The 21693-nt window shown below is 39.1% G+C and overlaps 1 protein-coding gene across 1 annotated transcript; it reads right to left on the minus strand.

Moving 5' to 3' along the window:
- Window positions 1-351: 351 nt before the first annotated feature.
- Window positions 352-20879, minus strand: LOC133642758 (arf-GAP with dual PH domain-containing protein 1-like). The gene is made up of 11 exons (XM_062037133.1): window positions 20681-20879; window positions 18698-18828; window positions 18455-18546; window positions 14972-15054; window positions 4514-4626; window positions 4187-4333; window positions 4028-4111; window positions 1748-1810; window positions 1602-1673; window positions 1312-1540; window positions 352-1234 (listed from the first exon to the last, which is right to left on the minus strand). Exons 1-11 carry the CDS (start codon window positions 20769-20771, stop codon window positions 1206-1208), a joined length of 1134 nt encoding a protein of 377 aa, XP_061893117.1. The 5' UTR covers window positions 20772-20879; the 3' UTR covers window positions 352-1205.
- Between the last annotated feature and the right edge of the window lie 814 nt (window positions 20880-21693).

A 21693-nucleotide genomic window follows, 5' to 3' on the forward strand; every position in this document is an offset into this window, starting at 1 on the left:
ACTTTGTTAGAATATATAACAAATTGGACCAAGCTATATTTCTAACAAAGACAAATCATTATTTCTTCTAGATTTTCCAGAACAAAAATTTTAAAAGAAATTCAAAAGACTTTGAAATAAGATTTAAATTTGATTCTACAGATTTTCTAGATTTGCCAGAATATTTTTTTTGAATTTTAATCATAACAACTTTAAAGAAATATTTCACAAATATTCTTCGTCGAAAAAACAGAAGCTAAAATGAAGAATTAAATTAAAATGTATTTATTATTCTTTACAATAAAAAAAATAAATTTACTTGAACATTGATTTAAATTGTCAGGAAAGAAGAGGAAGGAATTTAAAAGGTAAAAAGTTATATGTGTTTAAAAATCCTAAAATCATTTTTAAGGTTGTATTTTTTCTCTAATATTGTCTTTCTGAAAGTTATAAGAAGCAAAGTAAAAAAAAATAATGATTTTTTTTAAACAAGTGAAGACCAAGTCTTTAAAATATTTTCTTTGATTTTCAAATTCTATTTGAGTTTTGTCTCTCTTAGAATTAAAAATGTCGGGCAAAACGAGACCAGCTTGCTAGTAAATACATACAATTCAAAAAAATAGAGGCAGCTCACTGGTAAGTGCTGCTATTTGAGCTATTTTTAGAACAGGCCAGCGGGCTACTCATCTGGTCCTTACGGGCTACCTGGTGCCCGCGGGCACCGCGTTGGTGACCCCTGCTCTATTCTATATCTTAACACGGCACATATCTCCGCCCCCTCTGAGGTCACGCTCGGATACGAAGAACTATTGCGACACCCACTGGACACATTTAGAACAGCAGTTTCTTTCACTCAAATTGTCCAGCTAATTTTTTATACTTAGGAAACTCATCTCGCGGGCCAGATAGAACCGTTTTGCGGGCCTGATCCGGCCCCTGGAACGTACGTTTGACACCCCTGAGTTAAAGGGACAAGATTATTTTCAGCGCTCACACGATTACTGTGAGTAGTAACATTCGGGCTCCCCCTATTAAAATAATGGATCAATTACATGCAATACAAAAGTGTACATTGTTCATAATTCTAATGGCGTCTTGTAGTAAAAATGTAAAATGACTTGTGTGGCTTCCTTTGTTAAATCATTAACATAAAATATTGCTTGCCCATAGTTTGACGGTCACGTATGTTTGTGTGCCAAAGTCCTCCTGCACACGTCCTGGTTTGCTCATGGTTTGTGCTTAAAATAGGCCTCTACTGCAAGGAAAAAAAGGAAACACTAAAGACACCCAACAGCGGTAATGAACGTGATTAGCTCAGCTGGAGATCTATACCTGCATACTCTTGAGGTAGCATGGGTCTGTTGATGACAGTCTGCAAGGCAGCGATCCAGTCCGTCTGATCCTGTTCGTTCTCGCATGCGAAAAGAAACTTCCTGTCCGGCGTCACTATGGTGATTCCGAACTGCCAGTGGTAGCTCTGAATGCCAGACGGGAGCCCGGGTAGGACACCGTAGCTGTTTTCCTTACTGCCGATGAACACTTCGCCTCGCGCATAGGCGTCCTTGCAAGACAAAAAGTGTCATTACGGAGTTAAACGAGCAGGAAGTGGACTCCCGTGGTACCAGCGGATCTTTGAAGTACATGAGCCTCCTGTCGTCCATTGTGAACCATCTCTTCTTAAAACCTTCAGTGTACTGTGGGACGATAAAACAGTTGACATGTTTTTAGTTTTCGAAATTCCTTGGATTAGAACAGATGGAAACCTCACCTTTGGCCCGGTCTTCTCCATAAATCCTTCCTTTGTGTAGTTCCTGGTTATCTTGGGCAATAACTAATAAGACATCAAGCACATTTTCAAATAGTAACTACAAGTGAATGTAAACATACATACACTATATTGCCAAAAGTATTTGGCCACCCATCCAAATGATCAGAATCAGGTGTCAGTAATCACTTGGCCCGGCCACTGGTGTATAAAATCAAGCACTTATGCATGGAGACTGTTTCTACAAACATTTGTGAAAGAATGGGCCGCCTGTGCAACAATTCCAGTCTGGAAATGTCCTCCCTCCTAAATATTCCAAAATCAACTGTCGGCTTTATTATAAGAAAATGGAAGAATTTGGGAACAACAGCAACTCAACCACCAAGTGGTAGTCCACGTAAACGGATGCTGAAGCGCATAGTGCAAAGAAGTCGCCGACTTTCTGCACAGTCAGTTGCTACGGAGCTCCGAACTTCATGTGACCTTCCAATTAGCCCACGTACAGTACGCAGAGAGCTTCATGGAATGGGTTTCCATGGCCGAGCAGCTGCAACTAAGCCATACATCACCGAGTCCAATGCAAAGCGTCGTAAAGCACGTCGCCACTGGACTCTTCAGCAGTTTTAGTTCTCTTGAGTGATGAATCGCGCTTTTCTATCTGGCAATCTGATGGACGAGTCTGGGTTTGGAGGTTGCCAGGAGAACGGTACATTTCGGACTGCATTGTGCCGAGTGTGAAATTTGGTGGAGGAGGAATTATGGTGTGGGGTTTGTTTTTCAGGAGTTGGGCTTGGCCCCTTAGTTCCAGTGAAAGGAACTTTGAATGCTCCAAGATACCAAAACCATTTGGACAATTCCAAGCTCCCAACGTTGTGGGAACAGTTTGGAGCGGGCCCCTTCCCCTTCCAACATGACTGTGCACCAGTGCACAAAGCAAGGTCCATAAAGACATGGGTGACAGAGTCTGGTGTGGATGAACTTGACTGGCCTGCACAGAGTCCTGACCTAAACCCGATAGAACACCTTTGGGATGAATTAGAACGGCGACTGAGAGCCAGGCCTTCTCGACCAACATCAGTGTGTGACCTCACCAATGCGCTTTTGGAAGAATGGTCAAAAATTCCTATAAACACACTCCGCAACCTTGTGGACAGCCTTCCCAGAAGAGTTGAAGCTGTAATAGCTGAAAAGGTGGACCGACATCATATTGAACCTTATGGGTTAGGAATGGGATGGCACTTCAAGTTCATGTGTGAGTCAAGGCAGGTGGCCAAATACTTTTGGCAATATAGTGTATTTCCATATGGTTTAGGCCCAACTCATGGCCTTGTAAGAAGAAATTCAGGAGTAGCTCGGATTTCGTACGCCCCTCTTTTTAACTATTTTTGCCAATATTTTGTTCTGGTTTTCATGTATGGTTATCGTATGGCCAAGTATTGTGCGTAACAAACTAGTCCTTTTGCCTTCGTACCGTTCTGTAAATTCGAATGAATCCTACACATTGGTGACTTTGTTTTAGTGTTACTTACAAAATAAGCCATCATGGGGCCAAACAAAGTTGCAAGTACCAGCACTTTGATAAAGAAGGTGAGACCTACCATCCCCTGTCTTCGCCAACAAGTCTTCAATATAGATTAAATTAGGGCTGCAACTAACGATTAATGTGATAATCGATTAATCTGTCGATTATTACTTTGATTAATCGATTAATAATCGGATAAAAGAGACAAACTACATTTCTATCCTATCCAGTATTTAATTGAAAAAATAACAGCATACTGGCACCATACTTATTTTGACTATTGTTTCTCAGCTGTTTGTAAATGTTGCAGTTTGTAAATAAAGGTTTATTAAAAAAAATAAAAAATTTAAAAAAATTTAAAAAAAAATGTATTCAAAAAAAAAAAAATTCTGCGCATGCGCATAGCATAGATCCAACGAATCGATGACTAAGTTAATCGGCAACTATTTGAATAATCGATTTTAATCGATTGAATCGATTAGTTGTTGCAGCCCTAGATTAAATATGGATTGTTCCATTTCAGTCATCATTTATATGTATTTTACATTGTTTTCGGCATGTAAAATTATAATTATTCTCTATGTAATGTGTTGTGTGTTAATATTAGGGTGTCTGGAACAAATTAATAGGGTTTACATGATTTCTTATGTTAAAAATAGCTTTGGTTTTTATACATTGGACCTTTTGAAACGTATTACTAACAAAAACGGAGCTGCCAAATGGTCAAAAAGCATGAACATATGTGTTTTGAATGCACTTACGTCAAGCGTGGGAGCACCTGGGAAGGCCACCTGCAGGTAATGAAACCTGGCTGCTCTGATGGCGTTGAACCAGTCCACCATTTCCTTAAATGGATGACATCGTGGTTGCTAAGTGACACGGTCGTGCGGTCATGCAATGGAACAGCCCGGGCGCCTCACCTTGCCATCCTCATGGTAAACAAAGATATTCCGAGTGCTGTTGTCCTTCAAGTAGGTCACCTGCAGGCCGTGAGCTGTGCCTATTTTAGCCGGCTGGAAGGTGGCATTCACCGTATTGATGTTTATTACGGCTTTAGGCTCTCTGGCCTGCAGGAAGTCAGGTTTTTTAAGAGATAATTGCAGAAATAATACACAACACGGTCTGAATATTTGCACTGTATTATACTGAAAACGGTAATCAAAGTATACAAACTGACATCCGATGTAAAAAAAAAAACGTGTATTTTTGTCTGTCTATAGAAAAGGGGCGAAAAAGCCGTCACTCACGTCCTGCTTGTTGAAATACTTCAAAACACCCTCCGATTCCGACAGAATAAATTTTCGGCTGAGGTATTGTCCGTTGTCTCTTCCTCGTTTCCATAGAAACCCCTCCCGGTAGCCTGCCAAAATAACACAAAGTGTGGTTAGACCCAAATAGCTACAGTAGGGTAGCACAGTATTATTAGTTTATGTCTTATTTTATTTATTTAGATAATATGTTCTTTTTAATTATCATGTAATATTATATAGTTTCTTTTTTTTACCACTATATTGTTTTGAAGTATTTTTTCTATATAAAAGCAAACAAAAGCCAAATCATTCACAGTTCAATTATATGCATCAACATATCTGCATTTTAATAAAATACTTTTGAATGCCATTTTTAATAGATTAAATAAGTTAAAGCGTTTGTTGTTGTTTACTATTATTGCGGTTGTATTTTGCAGTGGTGTACACAACTGTTGTCGCATATAGGTACAAAATATTAAACACCCCTCTCAATGTAACGCATGCAGTAAATGATACAAGTCATAGTTAACAAAAAATAAAACATTTTTTAATTCAATTCAAATTCAATGCATTAACTCATGCAATTGATGAGAAAAAAAATGATTATTATCACGCATTTTATTTTGAGCGCACAATCACATTACTTAAGATAAAACTGTTAGCAAGTTTTGAGCAAATAAATGACGTGTATTCACATAAAACATTTAAAAAATGTTCCTGCAAGACATTCTGACATTAAAATTGCATTTGTGTCCAAATATTGGGGGCTTTTTTTTTTAAGTAAATTTAAATTATACAAGCGATTAATAATATGAATAATCATGATTATTCCAAATTCAAACGTGTGATTAGTTTAATTGGAACAATTATAAGTTATATACATATATATACAGTATAAACTGTATTTATATATATATATATGTGCGTACGTATATGTATATATGTATATATATATACATATATGTGTATATGTATATGTATATATGTATATATATATATATATATACATATATATATATATATATATATATATGTGTATGTATATATATATATATATATATATATATGTATATATATATATATATATATATATATGTGCGTACGTATATGTATATATGTATAAATATATATACATATATGTGTATATGTATATGTATATATGTATATATATATATATATATATGTGTATGTATATATATATATATATATATATATATATATATATATATATGTATATATATATATATATGTGTGTGTGTATATATATACACACACATACATATATATATATATATATATATATACACACACATACATATATATATATATATATATATACACACACATACATATATATATATATATATATATACACACACATACATATATATATATATATATATATATATATATATATATATATATATATATATATATATATATATATATATATATATATATATATATACACATATATGTATACATGTATATCTAAATATAAGTTAATTGAACTATGACAACAAAAATACATGTGACTAATCCAGCTGCAACTCATTTCGTGTCATTCTTCCTGACACACACACACAACAGTGTGAGCAAACCAGAAATTGCGCTACAGGAAACCTTACCTTATCATTACCACACACAAGCGCCCGCACACACAAATTCCCACACACGCACACACCAACACTATAGACCACACAACCACAAACGTCAACTCAACATGTCTTTCTTTAGATTGTAATGTGGAAGATATTCAAACTTTTTCATCTAATTTAGAAAGGGCGCGTCATACTTGGCTGCAAACAGCAGAGGCGCTATACAGAAGTAAAGTGGTGTACACTATACAGGTCGTCGAACATGCTCTGAGCGGAGATTTGCAAATGCGAACCATCAGGTGGCTTCAAACCACTTCTCTTCCTGTCACTCACACACTCCACTCCAGTGACCTGGAGTTATAATGTCAATATGAAGATAATGGCAAACAATGCAGGATACAACTATAAAACAGCTAAATCATGCTTTTTTATAAAACACAGGCCGTCGTACGTAAGACATATTCTGTATACTACAGTAGTTGATTTAAATTGTAATGATTTACGTGACACAACGAATCAATGTTTGGACTTGTAGCACCATTGCTCTTTTCCATATACAGTCGTGGTCAAAAGTTTACATGCACTTGTAAAGAACATACCGGTAATGTCATGGCTGTCTTGACTTTACAATAAGTTATACCACTCTTATTATAACCACATAACTTTCCTCCAGAAGGTCTTGTCTTTGTCCATGTGATGTCAGATGAAACAAAAATGTAGCTGTTTGGCCACAATACCCAGAAATATGTTTGGAGGAGAAAAGGTGAGGCCTTTAATCCCAGGAACACCAATTCCTACCGTCAAGCATGGTGGTGGTAGTATTATGCTCTGGGCCTGTTTTGTTGCCAATGGAACTGGTGCTTTACAGAGAGTAAATGGGACAATGAAAAAGGAGGATTACCTCCAAATTCTTCAGGACAACCTAAAATCCTCAGCCCGGAGGTTGGGTTTTGGGCGCAGTTGGGTGTTTCAACAGGACAATGACCCCAAACACACGTCAAAAGTGGTAAAGGAATGGCTAAATCAGGCTAGAATTAAGGTTTTAGAATGGCCTTCCCAAAGTCCTGACTTAAACGTGTGGACAATGCTGAAGAAACAAGTCCATGTCAGAAAACCAACAAATTTAGCTGAACTGCACCAATTTTGTCAAGAGGACTGGTCAAAAATTCAACCAGAAGCTTGCCAGAAGCTTGTGGATGGCTACCAAAAGCGCCTTATTGCAGTGAAACTTGCCAAGGGACATGTAACCAAATATTAACATTGCTGTATGTATACTTTTGACCCAACAGATTTGGTCACTTTTTCAGTAGACCCATAATAAATTCATAAAAGAACCAAACTTGATGAATGTTTTTTTGTGACCAACAAGTATGTGCTCCAATCACTCTATCACAAAAAATAAGAGTTGTAGAAGTTATTGGAATCTCAAGACAGCCATGACATTATGTTCTTCACAAGTGTATGTAAACTTTTGACCACGACTGTATCTAAGACATAATCTGTGGGCAGTGTTTTAGGAAACAATTTGTGCACAAAAGAGGTCCTTCTTCCTCGGTGGTGAGTGGAGCTCTGCACAACACAACACAACACACAGAAGACACAATAGACAGAGGGCCACACAAGACAACAACACACAAAGAAAGAATTGACCAGTCATGGGACTCCCTGATTAAAAAAATGCTTTATTTTCTGTAACAATTGCACATGATCCTAATTCATTGCCATAGAACATTTTGAAATCCAACCCCCCAAAAAATCCTCAAAGGTCGAATAAAACTCGGATTGCACATTTTTAGGAAAATAGCAAAATGTGATGATAACCGTAGGAAAAACAGTGACATTTACATGACATAGGAAAGGGTCAAAATCAATCTATCAACAATACAAATAAAATTTAGTTTTGAAAAGTTTTAGGTTTTGGGTGTTTATTTTTCTTGGGCTGTCAAAAATAATGAGTTAGGTCATGTGATTAACAACAAAAAATTACTCGCAAAAAAATTTAATTCATTATACAATTTATTTTAAGCGTACATGCTCCTTTACCTTAACCGAGGGGTCGGCAACCCAAAATGTTGAAAGAGCCATATTGGACCAAAAATACAAAAAAAACTCTGCTTGGAGCCACAAAAAATTAAAAGCCGCATATAAGTGTTATAATGAAGGCAACACATGATGTAAGTGTCTATATTAGCCATATTAGCCTACTATCAAAATGACTTTAAAAGTCTTATATAAGTATTATAATGAAGACAACACATAATGCAAGTGTCTATCTTAGCTATGATAGCCTACTATCAAAATGACTATGTGTCGCAGGCTGAAGCAAATCTTTGTTGAAAGAAATGTTGACATTTAATATTCACTCTACACATTTTTACAACATTACAGAAACCATTAGTAAATCAGAGGCTACTCAGAAGGTAAGATAACTTCTAAAAATTACTGTCTTAACGGCCAAAAATATATATGTGTGTGTCCAAGTTAAGGGAAACGGCAGGCAGTCTTCTTTTAATAGATTTATTACAATATTTGGCAAGCTAAGTAATGTTTGCTGTGGTCTGGAACAACATGGCACACAAACAACTATCTGAAATGCAGCTAATGTGTCATGAGACATGCAAAACTAAATTATATACAAAGAGGATAAAACTATAGGATATTAAATGAGCTCAAATATACAAATGAGGCATAATGATGCAATATGTATGTAAATACAGCTAGCCTAAATAGCATGTTAGCATTGATTAGCTTGCATTCATGCAATGACCAAATATGCCTGATTAGCACTCTAACAAGTCAACAACATCAACAAAGTTCACCTTTGTGCATTCACACACAGCATACAAAGTTTGGTGGACAAAATGAGACAAAGAAGGAGTGGAAGATTTTACATGTAAACAAAGTGTTGCGTTTGTTTATATTTTTCCCCCATCTTTTTCCATTTTCAAAATCTTTTTGAAAAATGCTCCTGGGAGCCACTCGGGCGGCACTAAAGGGCCGCATGCGACTCGAGAGCCGCGGGTTGCTGAACCCCGACTTAACCCATACCTGTCCATATTTGCATATCACGATATGGGAAATTTCCTGGGAAAATTATCAAAAAGAAGAGATTTTCATTTCCATCACAACTTGCTGTTAAATAAATAAAACATTAAAAAACACCACATGCGTTAGACTGCATTTTAAACTTTGCCCCTTGCCCACAAGACATTGTCTTTAACCATATGTGGCATCGGCTCTGACGGTCAACTCCTCTAATTATCTGGTTTAATATAAGGCTTAAATTTTAAAAATAAAAAAAAACGATAATGGGCTCCTTTACAGCGCTTATACAGCTTATACAGTGGAACCTCAATTTATGAATTCCTCTATTTGCGAGCTTTTCAATTTATAAACTTTTAGATTGAGGCAAATATGCCTCTGTGTGCCAACCATGTCTCTGTATACCAACGCTTCATTCATTCATTCATGTTGTGTACCGCCCGCAGGCAAAAGGCAGGGTACAACATTTTTTGGGAGGCGTAGCACTCTACGCCACTTGTTGCACAGCACACTGTTAGTCACTAATCCCGCTCCAGCGTGTGTGCCTTTTCTGGGGGTTTTCACCTTTTGACAAGTTATGTCGATTTTGCTAACTCAATTTGACTCCTAAAAAGACAACAGACCAGTCTGAAAAGAAAGATGGAATCGCTGTGGAGTTAAACAACAACAACAACAAAAAAAGACTATTTGAGAGGAGTATATAAATGGCACTCACAAGACTTCGCGCCCCTGCGCAGCTGTCTCCAATCTACAATCAACACACCTGATGCTGATGAGAGCTCCCCTGCCTTTTTAAGCCTGAGTGTCCTGCGTTCCAGTGCCAGAACGTAGCTACTTGTCTCTGTACAGTAAGCCCTACACGTCTCTAGCTCTCCTCGCCTATGTGCTTCCTTGCTCTCTGTGTTTCTCCTCCTCTGTGCTCATTGTGTCCTGTCCTGTGTTGTCACCCTGAATTTCGTCTTTGTTCCCTGGATTCGAGCTGTGTGTCTCGTCTACCCGGATTCCCTCTGGTCTTCTTGCTGCCTCCCTGGATCTCGACCTCTCGCCTGGACACGGACTCTGACGCCTCGCTCCTGCCCTTGACATCTTGCTCGCCCACGGACCTCCGAGCCTGCCTTGCCCCTTCTGGACTTCCGCACCTCTCCCAACACGCACCTTCAACATTGTACGGTAAAACTCACCAGCTAGACGCACCACATAGTCAAACCATACACGTCATTTATTTATATTAATAAAAACACCTCAGGCTAAAGGACGTCCCTGCCTCAGTGCCGTCTTCTTCTCCAACGCACGTAACAAAAATATGCCAAAGCAGACTTATTTCACGGAGGAGAGCTTCCTCTCATTTCGCGGCACTTCTTTCAAGCAATCTTTCAATCTGTTCCTTACTTGTCAGCTCCTCCTTTTGCAAATGTTAATGTAAGTGGATTGTGCTTTTTTAAATGATTATTATTGTCGCAATATGGTTGTTAAAGTTAAGGATGTTTGTGATTTCTGATCGTTTGTGAGGGCACCAAAGGGACTTCTGTGTGTGCGCATGTTAGCAGAGCAGTGTATACAGAGGACAACAGCTTGCTGCTGTTGTTGTTTCGGCTTGTTGATAAAGAAAAATCTGATCTATCACCCCCTTGTTATGTTTGTTTTATATACAGTACTGTAAAGTAGTGGTGCCCAACCTTTTTGTACTTGCGGACCGGTCAATGCTTGAAAATTTGTCCCACGAACCGGGGGGGGGGGGGGAGTTAAAAAAATTTTTTTTTTTTTTTTTTGTCATAAAGAAATACAATCATGTGTGCTTACGGACTGTATCCCTGCAGACTATATTGATTTATATTGATATATAATGTATATATTGAGTTTTTTATGTTGATTTAATAAAAAATATATATATATTATTATTATTTTTATTTTATTTTTAATTTCTTGTGCGGCCGCGGCCCGGTACCAATCGGTCCACGGACCGGTACTGGGCCACGGCCCGGTGGTTGGGGACCACTGCTGTAAAGCACTTTAAATTGTCTTCAAAGTGTACAGGACTTCACAAAAATATGGACTTTGGTTGAGGCTGAAACCCATTATTCATATTTACATTGTTCCTTATGGAGACCTTTGCTTCACTATACGAACTTTTTGATTTACGAACCCTGTACAAAAACCAATTACGTTTGTAAATCAAGGTTTCACAATAGTTTTTTTCAAGCTGGATCATATAATTTCTCCCTAGATGTTACAGAAAGTATGAGGAACTGTGAGCTTCTTATGGAAGTTATATTGTAGAAAAATAAGTGTGTGTATTCCAATTCACTTGTCTGTGTTTTGTGTGTGTATTCAGAGTTGCGTTTGCATGTGTGTGTGTGTGTGTGTGTGTGTGTGTCTGTGTGTGTGTGTGTGAGTGTAATCAGAACTGCGTGTGCATGTTTTAAGTTGTCTGTCTGTATCGTAATTTGTCTGTAGGTAAAAAAAAACTCTGTCTGTCCGTATTTCGATGTGTGTGTGTGTGTGTGTGTGTGTGTGTGTGTGTGTGTGTGTGTGTGTGTGTGTGTGTGTGTGTGTGTGTGTGTGTGTGTGTGTGTGTGTGTGTGTGTGTGTGTGTGTGTGTGTAAAAAAAGGTGTGTGTCTGTATCCGGATTTGTGTGGAGCAGGAAACTTAGCGTGACTTTTTGCTATGTTTTTGCTGTGAGAGAGTTTTGTGTGTGTAATCCCATTTCTTTGTGTGTGTGTAATGCAATCTGGGGGTGCGTACTAAGAGTTGTGTGTGGGTAAAAAAAATGTTGGTCTGTAATTAGATTTGTGTGAAGCAGGAACCCTGATTGGGAGTCTTTTTTTCTTTTCTTTTTTTTTTGTTTTGTCCTGTCCAGCCACTCAGGCAAATCATATTGTTGATGTAGATGCTACGGAAATACTTGCCAACCTTCAGACCTCCGAATTCGGGAGATGGGGGGGCGTGGTTGGGGGTGGCGGGGTTGAGGTGCAGGCAGCATACCCCTTCCCCTTCGAGCTGTCCTGGATGAAATGAAATTCTTTTTTCCAATCATTTTGGAACTTGCGAGCGTATTTCTTCTTCTTACACGTCGTCGCCATGTCTCTTCTTCGTTCTTCTGCTTCGTCTCCTTCTTGTTGCGTGTGCAGTTGTGCACTGAGCTCCAAAAGCCATAGATGTTATTGTAGCGTCCCGGAAGAGTTAGTGCTGCAAGGGGTTCGGGGTATTTTTCTGTTGTGTTTATGTTGTGTTATGGTGCAGATGTTCTCCCGAAATGTGTTTGTCATTCTTGTTTGGTGTGGGTTCACAGTGTGGCACGTATTTGTAACAATGTTAAAGTTGTTTAGACGGTCACCCTCAGTGTGACCTGTATGGCTGTTGATCAAGTATGCCTTGCATTCACTTGTGTGTGTGAGTGTGTGTGCTTGAAATTAACGTGCATTTATTGACCTCTTCGAGTAAAGACCATTGTTAATCCCGTCCAACGCTACATTATTATGTAACTGGGCCGGCACGTTGTTTATATGGAGGAAAAGCGGACGCCTGGCCAGCATGCGGCTGTTAAGGGGTGAAGGTTTCAGGTGAGAGAGGACGCTAAAGGCAGTGCCTTTAAGACACGCCCCCAATATTGTTGTCCAGGTGGAAATCGGGAGAAATTCAGGAGAATGGTTGCCCCGGGAGATTTTCGGGAGGGGCACTAAAATTCGGGAGTCTCCCGGGAAAATCGGGAGGGTTGGCAAGTATGTGCTGGGGTTGTCCCAAACCCAATAATATGGTACTGGTATCAAAATGTATATGGATACTTTTTGATACTTTTCAAAACTATTCAAAATAAAGGGAATTACAAAAAACATCAATATTGGACTTATTTTGACATACATTAAACATGTTTCCTATTGCACTTAAAGAACAATTTCAGAAGGTTAAATTAGAAATTAAAAGGCATTGAACACAATGGCCTTTTCTTGTTGCAATCAAAGAACAATTTACAATTTTCCATATTACATATAGTCTGCCATAATCAAGGATTAGGTTAGAATACAGTCATGCAGTCATGCCCTTGTTTGACTGCAAAGATTTATGATGGCGACAGTGGAACAAATTAATTCCCTTTACATCATCTCCTATGAGAACATTTGTTTTGAAATGAGAACAGCTTGGAAGTCAACCAATAATACGGTAAGGAATTGTACACAATTTATTTCTGCTGAGTATGACACCGAGTAAAGAAACGTTCATATTCCTCATAATTATAAGATGATGATTTACAAAAGCACACACGAAGTACTTAAAGTGAGAAATATACTGTAAATCTCCCAAAGAATCTCAGATAAGTCCAAATAGACAGTTTGATGACATGAAGGGTTATTTAAAGGCCTACTTAAACCCACTACTACCGACCACGCAGTCTGATAGTTTATATATCAATGATGAAATCTTAACATTGCAACACATGCCAATACGGCCGGGTTAACTTATAAAGTGACATTTTAAATTTCCCGGGGAACTTCCGGTTCAAAACGCCTTTGGAGGATGACGTATGCGCGTGACGTCGCGAGGTCCACGGAAGTGTTTGGACCCTATTGGACACAATACACAGAGCTCTGTTTTCTTCGACAAAATTCCACAGTATTCTGGACATCTGTGTTGGTGAATCTTTTGCAATTTGTTTAATGAACAATGGAGGCTGCAAAGAAGAACGTTGTAGGTGGGATCGGTGTATTAGCGGCGGACTACAGCAACACAAACAGGAGGACTTTGTTGGATAGCAGACGCGCTAGCGGCGACCTCACCTTGACTTCCTACGTCTCCGGGCCGCCGAACGCATCGTCGATCGCTGGAATGCAGGTGAGCACGGGTGTTGATGAGCAGAGAAGGGCTGGCTGGCGTAGGTGGAGCGCTAATGTTTTTATCATAGCTCTGACAAGGTCCCGTTGTTAAGTTAGCGTCGTTAGCAACAGCATTGCTAGGCTTCGACAGGCGTCGAATACACATTAACCGTGTATTTACATGTCCAGTGTTTGGTTCGGTGTCTTCTGATAGTAGTATTGTTGACTTCTGTCTATCCTTCCAGTCAGGGATTTATTTATATTGTTTCTATCTGCATTTGAGACAGATGCTATCACGTTAGCTCATGCTAAAGAGCTTCGTCGATATATTGTCGTGGAGATAAAAGTCACTGTGAATGTCCATTTCGCCTTCTCGACTCTCATTTTCAAGAGGATATAGTATCCGAGGTGGTTTAAAATACAAATCCGTGATCCACAATAGAAAAAGGAGAGAGTGTGGATTCCAATGAGCCAGCTTGTACCTAAGTTACGGTCAGAGCGAAAAAAGATATCTCTTGAACTGCATTCTAGTCCGTCACTCTAACGTTCCTCATCCACGAATCTTTCATCCTCGCTCAAATTAATGGGGTAATCGTCGCTTTCTCGCTCCGAATATCTCTCGCTCCATTCTAAACAACGGGGAATTGTGAGCAGCACTACCGCTTGTGACGTCACGCTACTTCCGGTAGGGGCAAGGTTTTTTTTATCAGCGAGCAAAAGTTGCAAACTTTATCGTCGATTTTCTCTACTAAATCCTTTCAGCAAAAATATGGCAATATCGCGAAATGATCAAGTATGACACATAGAATGGATCTGCTATTCCCGTTTAAATTTAAAAAAAATCATTTCAGTAGGCCTTTGAAAGCTGTTTAAGTAGAACTTAGACTTAGACTTCCTTTTATTGTCATTCAAATTTGAACTTTACAGTACAGATAAGAACGGAATTTTGTTGCATTAGCTCGTTGTAGTGCACAACGTAGAACAAGATGTGATAGCCAGTTCTTACCTGCAGAGTATGGCTCCTGCTTCCCCCCTGGCATGAACTCCTTCCTCTCGTATTTGGCGCGAATCCATTGCTCCCGCAGGAGCCTGCAGGACAGAGCCAATTAGCTTCTATAACGCTTTATCGTAGTACGTTTTTTGACTTGGATGTCGGAGTGCCAGTGGAGCTGGGCAAACCCCCTCTGCGAGGCCGCCCTCCAGGCTCAGCCTCTGGCCCTGCCACTGAGATTTTTCCAGGACAAAAGATGCCCCTGCAGTGAAGCTCTGCGTTTCGGCCATCAGATCAATCCAATGCGGCGTATCATGTTACATTTGTAGATTTATCTGGGGGTCTGTTTTGCTCCGTTAGTTTTGGTGAAGCTCTGTTAATCTTGGTGAATTCTAGGGGGGGCTGTGTGGTGATCACAATATGTATATAAATTGGAGAGCTATTAACCAAAAGGGTTTTTTTCGGTTCCGGGTTAGAGTAGACATGGAAGCCAATGGTCGGGTTGTTGATATGTTCCTGTTCCAACTGTCAAAGTGGAAAGTAAAGGATTTATGCACTTTATCTTCGACTCCTGCCTTATCAATCGTATAGCTCCATAACAGCACCATATTGAACAACTAGAAAATTCTCTGCGGAAATTTTGATGGGCCTGCTATCTGTGCCCTGGACCTCTGGCCGGGGGTCGCCGGAAGCCACCGTACTTATACGATGGTGCCGAGTGTCTGAATGCGTGAGTTTTAGGTAAAATGCTAACACGTAGCATGTGTGCTAACGATTGCATGATAACAGTCAGTATGTTTCATATAATAGTAATATGACTCTAAGGTGTAGGGCGGGGGATATGGAAAAAAAATTAGATGAAAAAGTTAGCAAGTTGAATTTAGCTTGCTAGCATGCTACTGTTTGAATGCTAACAGGTAGCAAATGTCACATACCAAGTTATATGACTCGGGTGTAAACAGTTGCAAAACTAGCTCAAAAAGTTAGCATGCTAATGTTAGCATGTTAACAAGCTAATGTTAGCATTCTAACAGTTAGCTTGTGTCACGTACCAAGTTATATGACTCTAAGGAGCATGGCTGGGGAATTAGAGTACAAAGTGTAAAATTAGCAACAAAAAAAAGTTAGCACTTTAATGTTAGCATGCTAACGTTATCGCGCTAACAGTTAACAAGTGTCACATACCAAGTTATATGACTGTAGGGTAAACGGTAGCAAAATTACCTCAAAAAGCTAGCACGTTAATGTTAGCATGTTGGAGAAATGTGTTGGAACTATAATAAGATGAAGAATAAAGTTTGAAGTGTGAGAAATAATAATATGTGCTGCTTGCATTGCAGCAGGCCCATAATTAAAATTAGGGATGTTACGATAAGGGATTTATGCTTCCAATATCAATACTAATCATTCATGAATGAGATCGGCCGATACCAATATCGATCACATGTTTCCACAGTAAATGTGTCTATTTATTTATGGTGAGTACAATTGACAGTTTAACAACATCATCATTCTACACCATTTTTAAACTACCATAGTGCCTTATTATCTTGTATTACATACAATTGCTTGACCCAAACAAACTAAATGGTACACAATAAACAAAAGTAAAACTGACCATATACTAATTTAAATAATATAGATCTTGCTCTCAAAGTCCTTTAGTGTCCAGTATATGATTTTCTAAGTTTGAAAACATTACCAAAAACAACACAAAAAATGTTTTGGAAAATAAAAATATCGACCTAATCACTCCAGTATCTTCCCTTGGTATCGATCCGCCCTCCTCTTTTGTGATTTGTACCGACTGTGGTAATGCTGACACACCAACAGTTGTTGTTATATTATCCTCCTTTTAGACTCTTATTAATCTACTTTCTGTCACGGCCCGGGCGCACCCCAGTGCGCATTCATCTGTGCGCTGCGCTGGGCGCACCTCCAAGAGCATGCCACTCTAGCTGCAGCAAGCGGCTGCATTCAATCGCCAATCAGCAATCTACACACCTGTCGTTGATGAGCTCTCCTGCCTTCTTAAGCCAGCGCAACCTGCTATCCTGGGCCAGAACATAGCGCATACTTGCCAACCTTGAGACCTCCGAATTCGGGAAATGGGGGGAGTGGTTGGGGGGGCGGGGTTTGGTGGTAGCGGGGGTGTATATTGTAGCCCGGAAGAGTAAGGGCTGCAAAGGATTCTGGGTATTTTTTCTGTTGTGTTTATGTTGTGTTACGGTGCGGGTGTTCTCCCGAAATGTGTTTGTCATTCTTGTTTGGTGTGGGTTCACAGTGTGGCGCATATTTGTAACAGTGTTAAAGTTGTTCATACGGCTACCCTCAGTGTGACCTGTATGGCTGTTGTTCAAGTATGTCTTGCAGTCACTTACGTGTGTCTGTAAAAGCCGCATACAACATGTGACTTGGCCGGCACGCTGTCTATAACGAGAAAAAGCGGACGCTAAAGGCAGTGCCATCATGGCACGCCCTCAATATTGTTGTACGGGTGAAAATCAAGAGAAATTCGGGAGTCTCCCGGAAAAAATGGGAGGGTTGGCAAGTATGACATAGCGACCTGTTCCTGTGCAGTAAGCCGAAATTCTCCAAGCTATATGCATACTCTCTCTCTGTGTCTCTCCCCCTCCGTGTTGATTGGTCTCGTGTCCCCCTTGTCATCTTCCAGCAGTATTCCTCCGTTCCCGCGTTACGAGATGTGTGTCTCGTCTCCCTGTGTTCCCCTCCGGTTCTCTGGCTCCCCCTCTTGGATCGCGACCTCCCGCCTGGACACGGTATTTTGACGCCTCTCTATTGCCTGCTCACGGACGTCCGAGCCAGCCTTGCCCCTCTTGGACTTCCGCCTCTCGCGCAACACTACTGGTAACACACTACAATTAATTTCCACACATAGTCGCACACCACACATATTCTAGATTAGTCACACTCCATTCCCCTGTTTATATACAGCGTTTGATAATAAATATAGAGCTAAATGACGTCCCTGCTGTCTGTGCCGTCTTCTTCCCCTGTACACACGTAACACTTTCATGTTAATAACTGCAGCTGGGATAGGCTCCCGCACCCCCCGTGACCCCGAGAGGGACAAGCGGTAGAAAATGGATAGATGAATGGAACTGCTATAACGTAGTTCCATCTACACTTCTTAAAGTTTACTAAGCGCCTATCTCTTGGTGTTGTTTCATGCTTGCTCCTGGCTTGCTCTCTGTGTGTAATATGTTCATCCTCCTCCTCCAGTGATAATGTTACTAAAGATACTAAGAAATGCAGTTTTTTTGCCTTAGTGGAAGTGTATGGAGACACATAATTGGCTGCTAGCCGCTTGTCAGCCGGGGGACTAAAACTACATACAGAATCAGCCAGGGGGGATGAGCTTTGTGATCCACAATAAAAGGCATTCATCGGCAATGGCGATTGTAGCAAGTTGCATTGCTAAGCCTCATGTTTATGATTTTATTATAATAATTACTGTATAAGTGATAGGTCACTTACGCACAATCTTTGTAAGTGGGCTGGTAGTAGAAGGCGGGCACTGTGTGCTCATATTTGGTCTTGGCGGCGTCGTTTCCCACAGAGTCCATGAACTGAAAAGGGAAGGAAGAGCTGCATGAGGCTTGCAAGCGATACACTATCTTGGTGTATTCTTGCTCGTGCATAATGACACACAATATAATGACACACACACACACGCACGCACGCAGAATGGTGTTTTTGCACACAATGTAATGAGCGAACCTCCAGTTGAGAGCTCGTCCATGGATCCAGCAGGAGAGATTTCACTTTACTCATCTGTGCAATGTTTCTATGGAGGCCTGAGCAGCTGTGGCACACAAACACACCCAAAGTATATGATGCCCACTCTGGATCTGCAACACACACACACACACACGCAAACACACACACAAAAAAGACAGTTCGTTTGGGAGCATGACTCAGCTGATTGCATGTCTGAAGTATTACATGAATGAGAGGAATTTAATCATGTTTGAGTGATTTTTTTTTTCAGTTTAGTTATGTTTTGCAGCAACATTAAACTTGAAAACGTATTACAAAAAGAGTATCAGAGTAAATCAAAAGTGAGCATTATTATATTTGTAAATACAGACTTTTAGAATGTGTGCAATGCAATTACATTGTTCAGGTGTACCTAATAAAGTGGCCTGTTTATGTACATATAATCATGTTTGAGTGATTTTTTTTTTTACAGTTTAGTTATGTTTTCCAGCAACATTAAACTTGAAAACTCATTACAAAAAGAGTATCAGAGTAAATCAAAATTGAGCATTATTATATTTGTGAAAACAGTCTTTTAGAATGGATGCAATGCAATTACATTGTTCGGGTGTACCTAACAAAGTGGCCTGTTTATGTACATATAATCATGTTTGAGTGATTTTTTTGTTCAATTTAGTTATGTTTTCAGCAACATTAAACTTGAAAACTTATTACAAAAAGAGTATCAGAGTAAATCAAAAGTGAGCATTATTATATTTGTAAAAACAGACTTTTAGAATGTATGCAATGCAATTACATTGTTCAGGTGTACCTAATAAAGTGGCCTGTTTATGTACATATAATCTTGTTTGAGTGATTTTTTTGTTCAATTTAGTTATGTTTTCAGCTAAATTAAACTTGAAAACGTATTACAAAAAGAGTATCAGAGTAAATCAAAAGTGAGCATTATTATATTTGTAAAAACAGACTTTTAGAATGTATGCAATGCAATTACATTGTTCAGGTGTACCTAATAAAGTGGCCTGTTTATGTACATATAATCTTGTTTGAGTGATTTTTTTGTTCAATTTAGTTATGTTTTCAGCTAAATTAAACTTGAAAACGTATTACAAAAAGAGTATCAGAGTAAATCAAAAGTGAGCATTATTATATTTGTAAAAACAGACTTTTAGAATGTATGCAATGCAATTGCATTGTTCAGGTGTACCTAATAAAGTGTCCTGTTTATGTACATATAATCTTGTTTGAGTGATTTTTTTGTTCAATTTAGTTATGTTTTCAGCTAAATTAAACTTCAAAACGTATTACAAAAAGAGTATCAGAGTAAATCAAAAGTGAGCATTATTATATTTGTAAAAACAGACTATTAGAATGTATGCAATGCAATTACATTGTTCAGGTGTACCTAATAAAGTGGCCTGTTTATGTACATATAATCTTGTTTGAGTGATTTTTTTGTTCAATTTAGTTATGTTTTCAGCTAAATTAAACTTGAAAACGTATTACAAAAAGAGTATCAGAGTAAATCAAAAGTGAGCATTATTATATTTGTAAAAACAGACTATTAGAATGTATGCAATGCAATTACATTGTTTAGGTGTACCTAATAAAGTGGCCTGTTTATGTACATATAATCTTGTTTGAGTGATTTTTTTGTTCAATTTAGTTATGTTTTCAGCTAAATTAAACTTGAAAACGTATTACAAAAAGAGTATCAGAGTAAATCAAAAGTGAGCATTATTATATTTGTAAAAACAGACTATTAGAATGTATGCAATGCAATTACATTGTTTAGGTGTACCTAATAAAGTGGCCTGTTTATGTACACACGTAGTAAATGACAATAACAACTATTTTAAAAAAAAACCTAAACAATATTTATTCGTGAGTAGCAACAATGACACCCAACGAATATAAAGAAGTGTTCATGACAAATATAATAAAATATTTAATAATGTCACAAATATCAAGCTAATAGTCTACCTGGAGTCCCGCAGTCGGCGCACTTTCCATTTCCGGGTTTTTCCACCAGCGCTCTTACTCTTTTTCTGTTGTTTTCTGCTTCGGTAAACATCGTCAAGACGCTTGGGGGGGAAAGAGTCTCAAACTCCCGTGCACCGAAAAGTGTGTGGGCGAGGACACTGCATGGAGGGAAGGACGTTCACAACAACTGTCTTGTCAGAAGTTGGTGGATGGAGGGATAAATAGATGGCGGGAGGAGAAAAGCGTTTGCAGCGGCTTTGGGGAGAGGGAGACCCCTAGTGGACAGAGTCATACATTGTCTCCACACTGGACAGTTTGAATTACTTGTTACATACATACTGCATCAACCTTAGTACAGCGGATAACCAAACGTGTTGTGCACTTTTTGTTTAGGTTAGGTTACTATCAGCATATTGCAGTCATCATACAAGTTTATCATCTGAGAAATAGTCATTGTAACAGTGTAGGTCTCACTTCGTAGGATATGTACAGCGAGCAGTGAACATAGTGAGCTCAGAAAGCATAAGAACAAGTATATACATTTGATTATTTACAATTCGGGGAGGTGGAATGTGGTGGGGGGGGGGTTAGGCTAGGGATGTAGCTGCCTAGAGGTGTTCATTTAGTGCGGTTTTGAAGGACGATAGAGATGCCCTTTCTTTTACACCTGTTGGGAGTGCATTCCATATTGATGTGGCATAGAAGGAGAATGAGTTAAGACCTTTGTTAGATCGGAATCTGGGTTTAACGTGGTTTGTGGGGCTCCCCCTGGTGTTGTGGTTATGGCGGTCAGGAAGTAGTTTGACATGTACTTTGGTATCAGGGAGGTGTAGCGGATTTTATAGACTAGGCTCAGTGCAAGTTGTTTTACTATGTCCTCCACCTTGAGCCAGCCCACTTTGAAGAAGTGGGTAAGAGTGAGGTGTGATCTGGGGTGGAGGTCTAGAAGTAATCTGACTAGCTTGTTCTGGGATGTTTGGAGTCTACATTTGAGGGTTTTGGAGGTGCATGCG

Source organism: Entelurus aequoreus, linkage group LG25 (assembly GCF_033978785.1).
Source record: "Entelurus aequoreus isolate RoL-2023_Sb linkage group LG25, RoL_Eaeq_v1.1, whole genome shotgun sequence".
Taxonomy (NCBI): Eukaryota; Metazoa; Chordata; class Actinopteri; order Syngnathiformes; family Syngnathidae; genus Entelurus; species Entelurus aequoreus.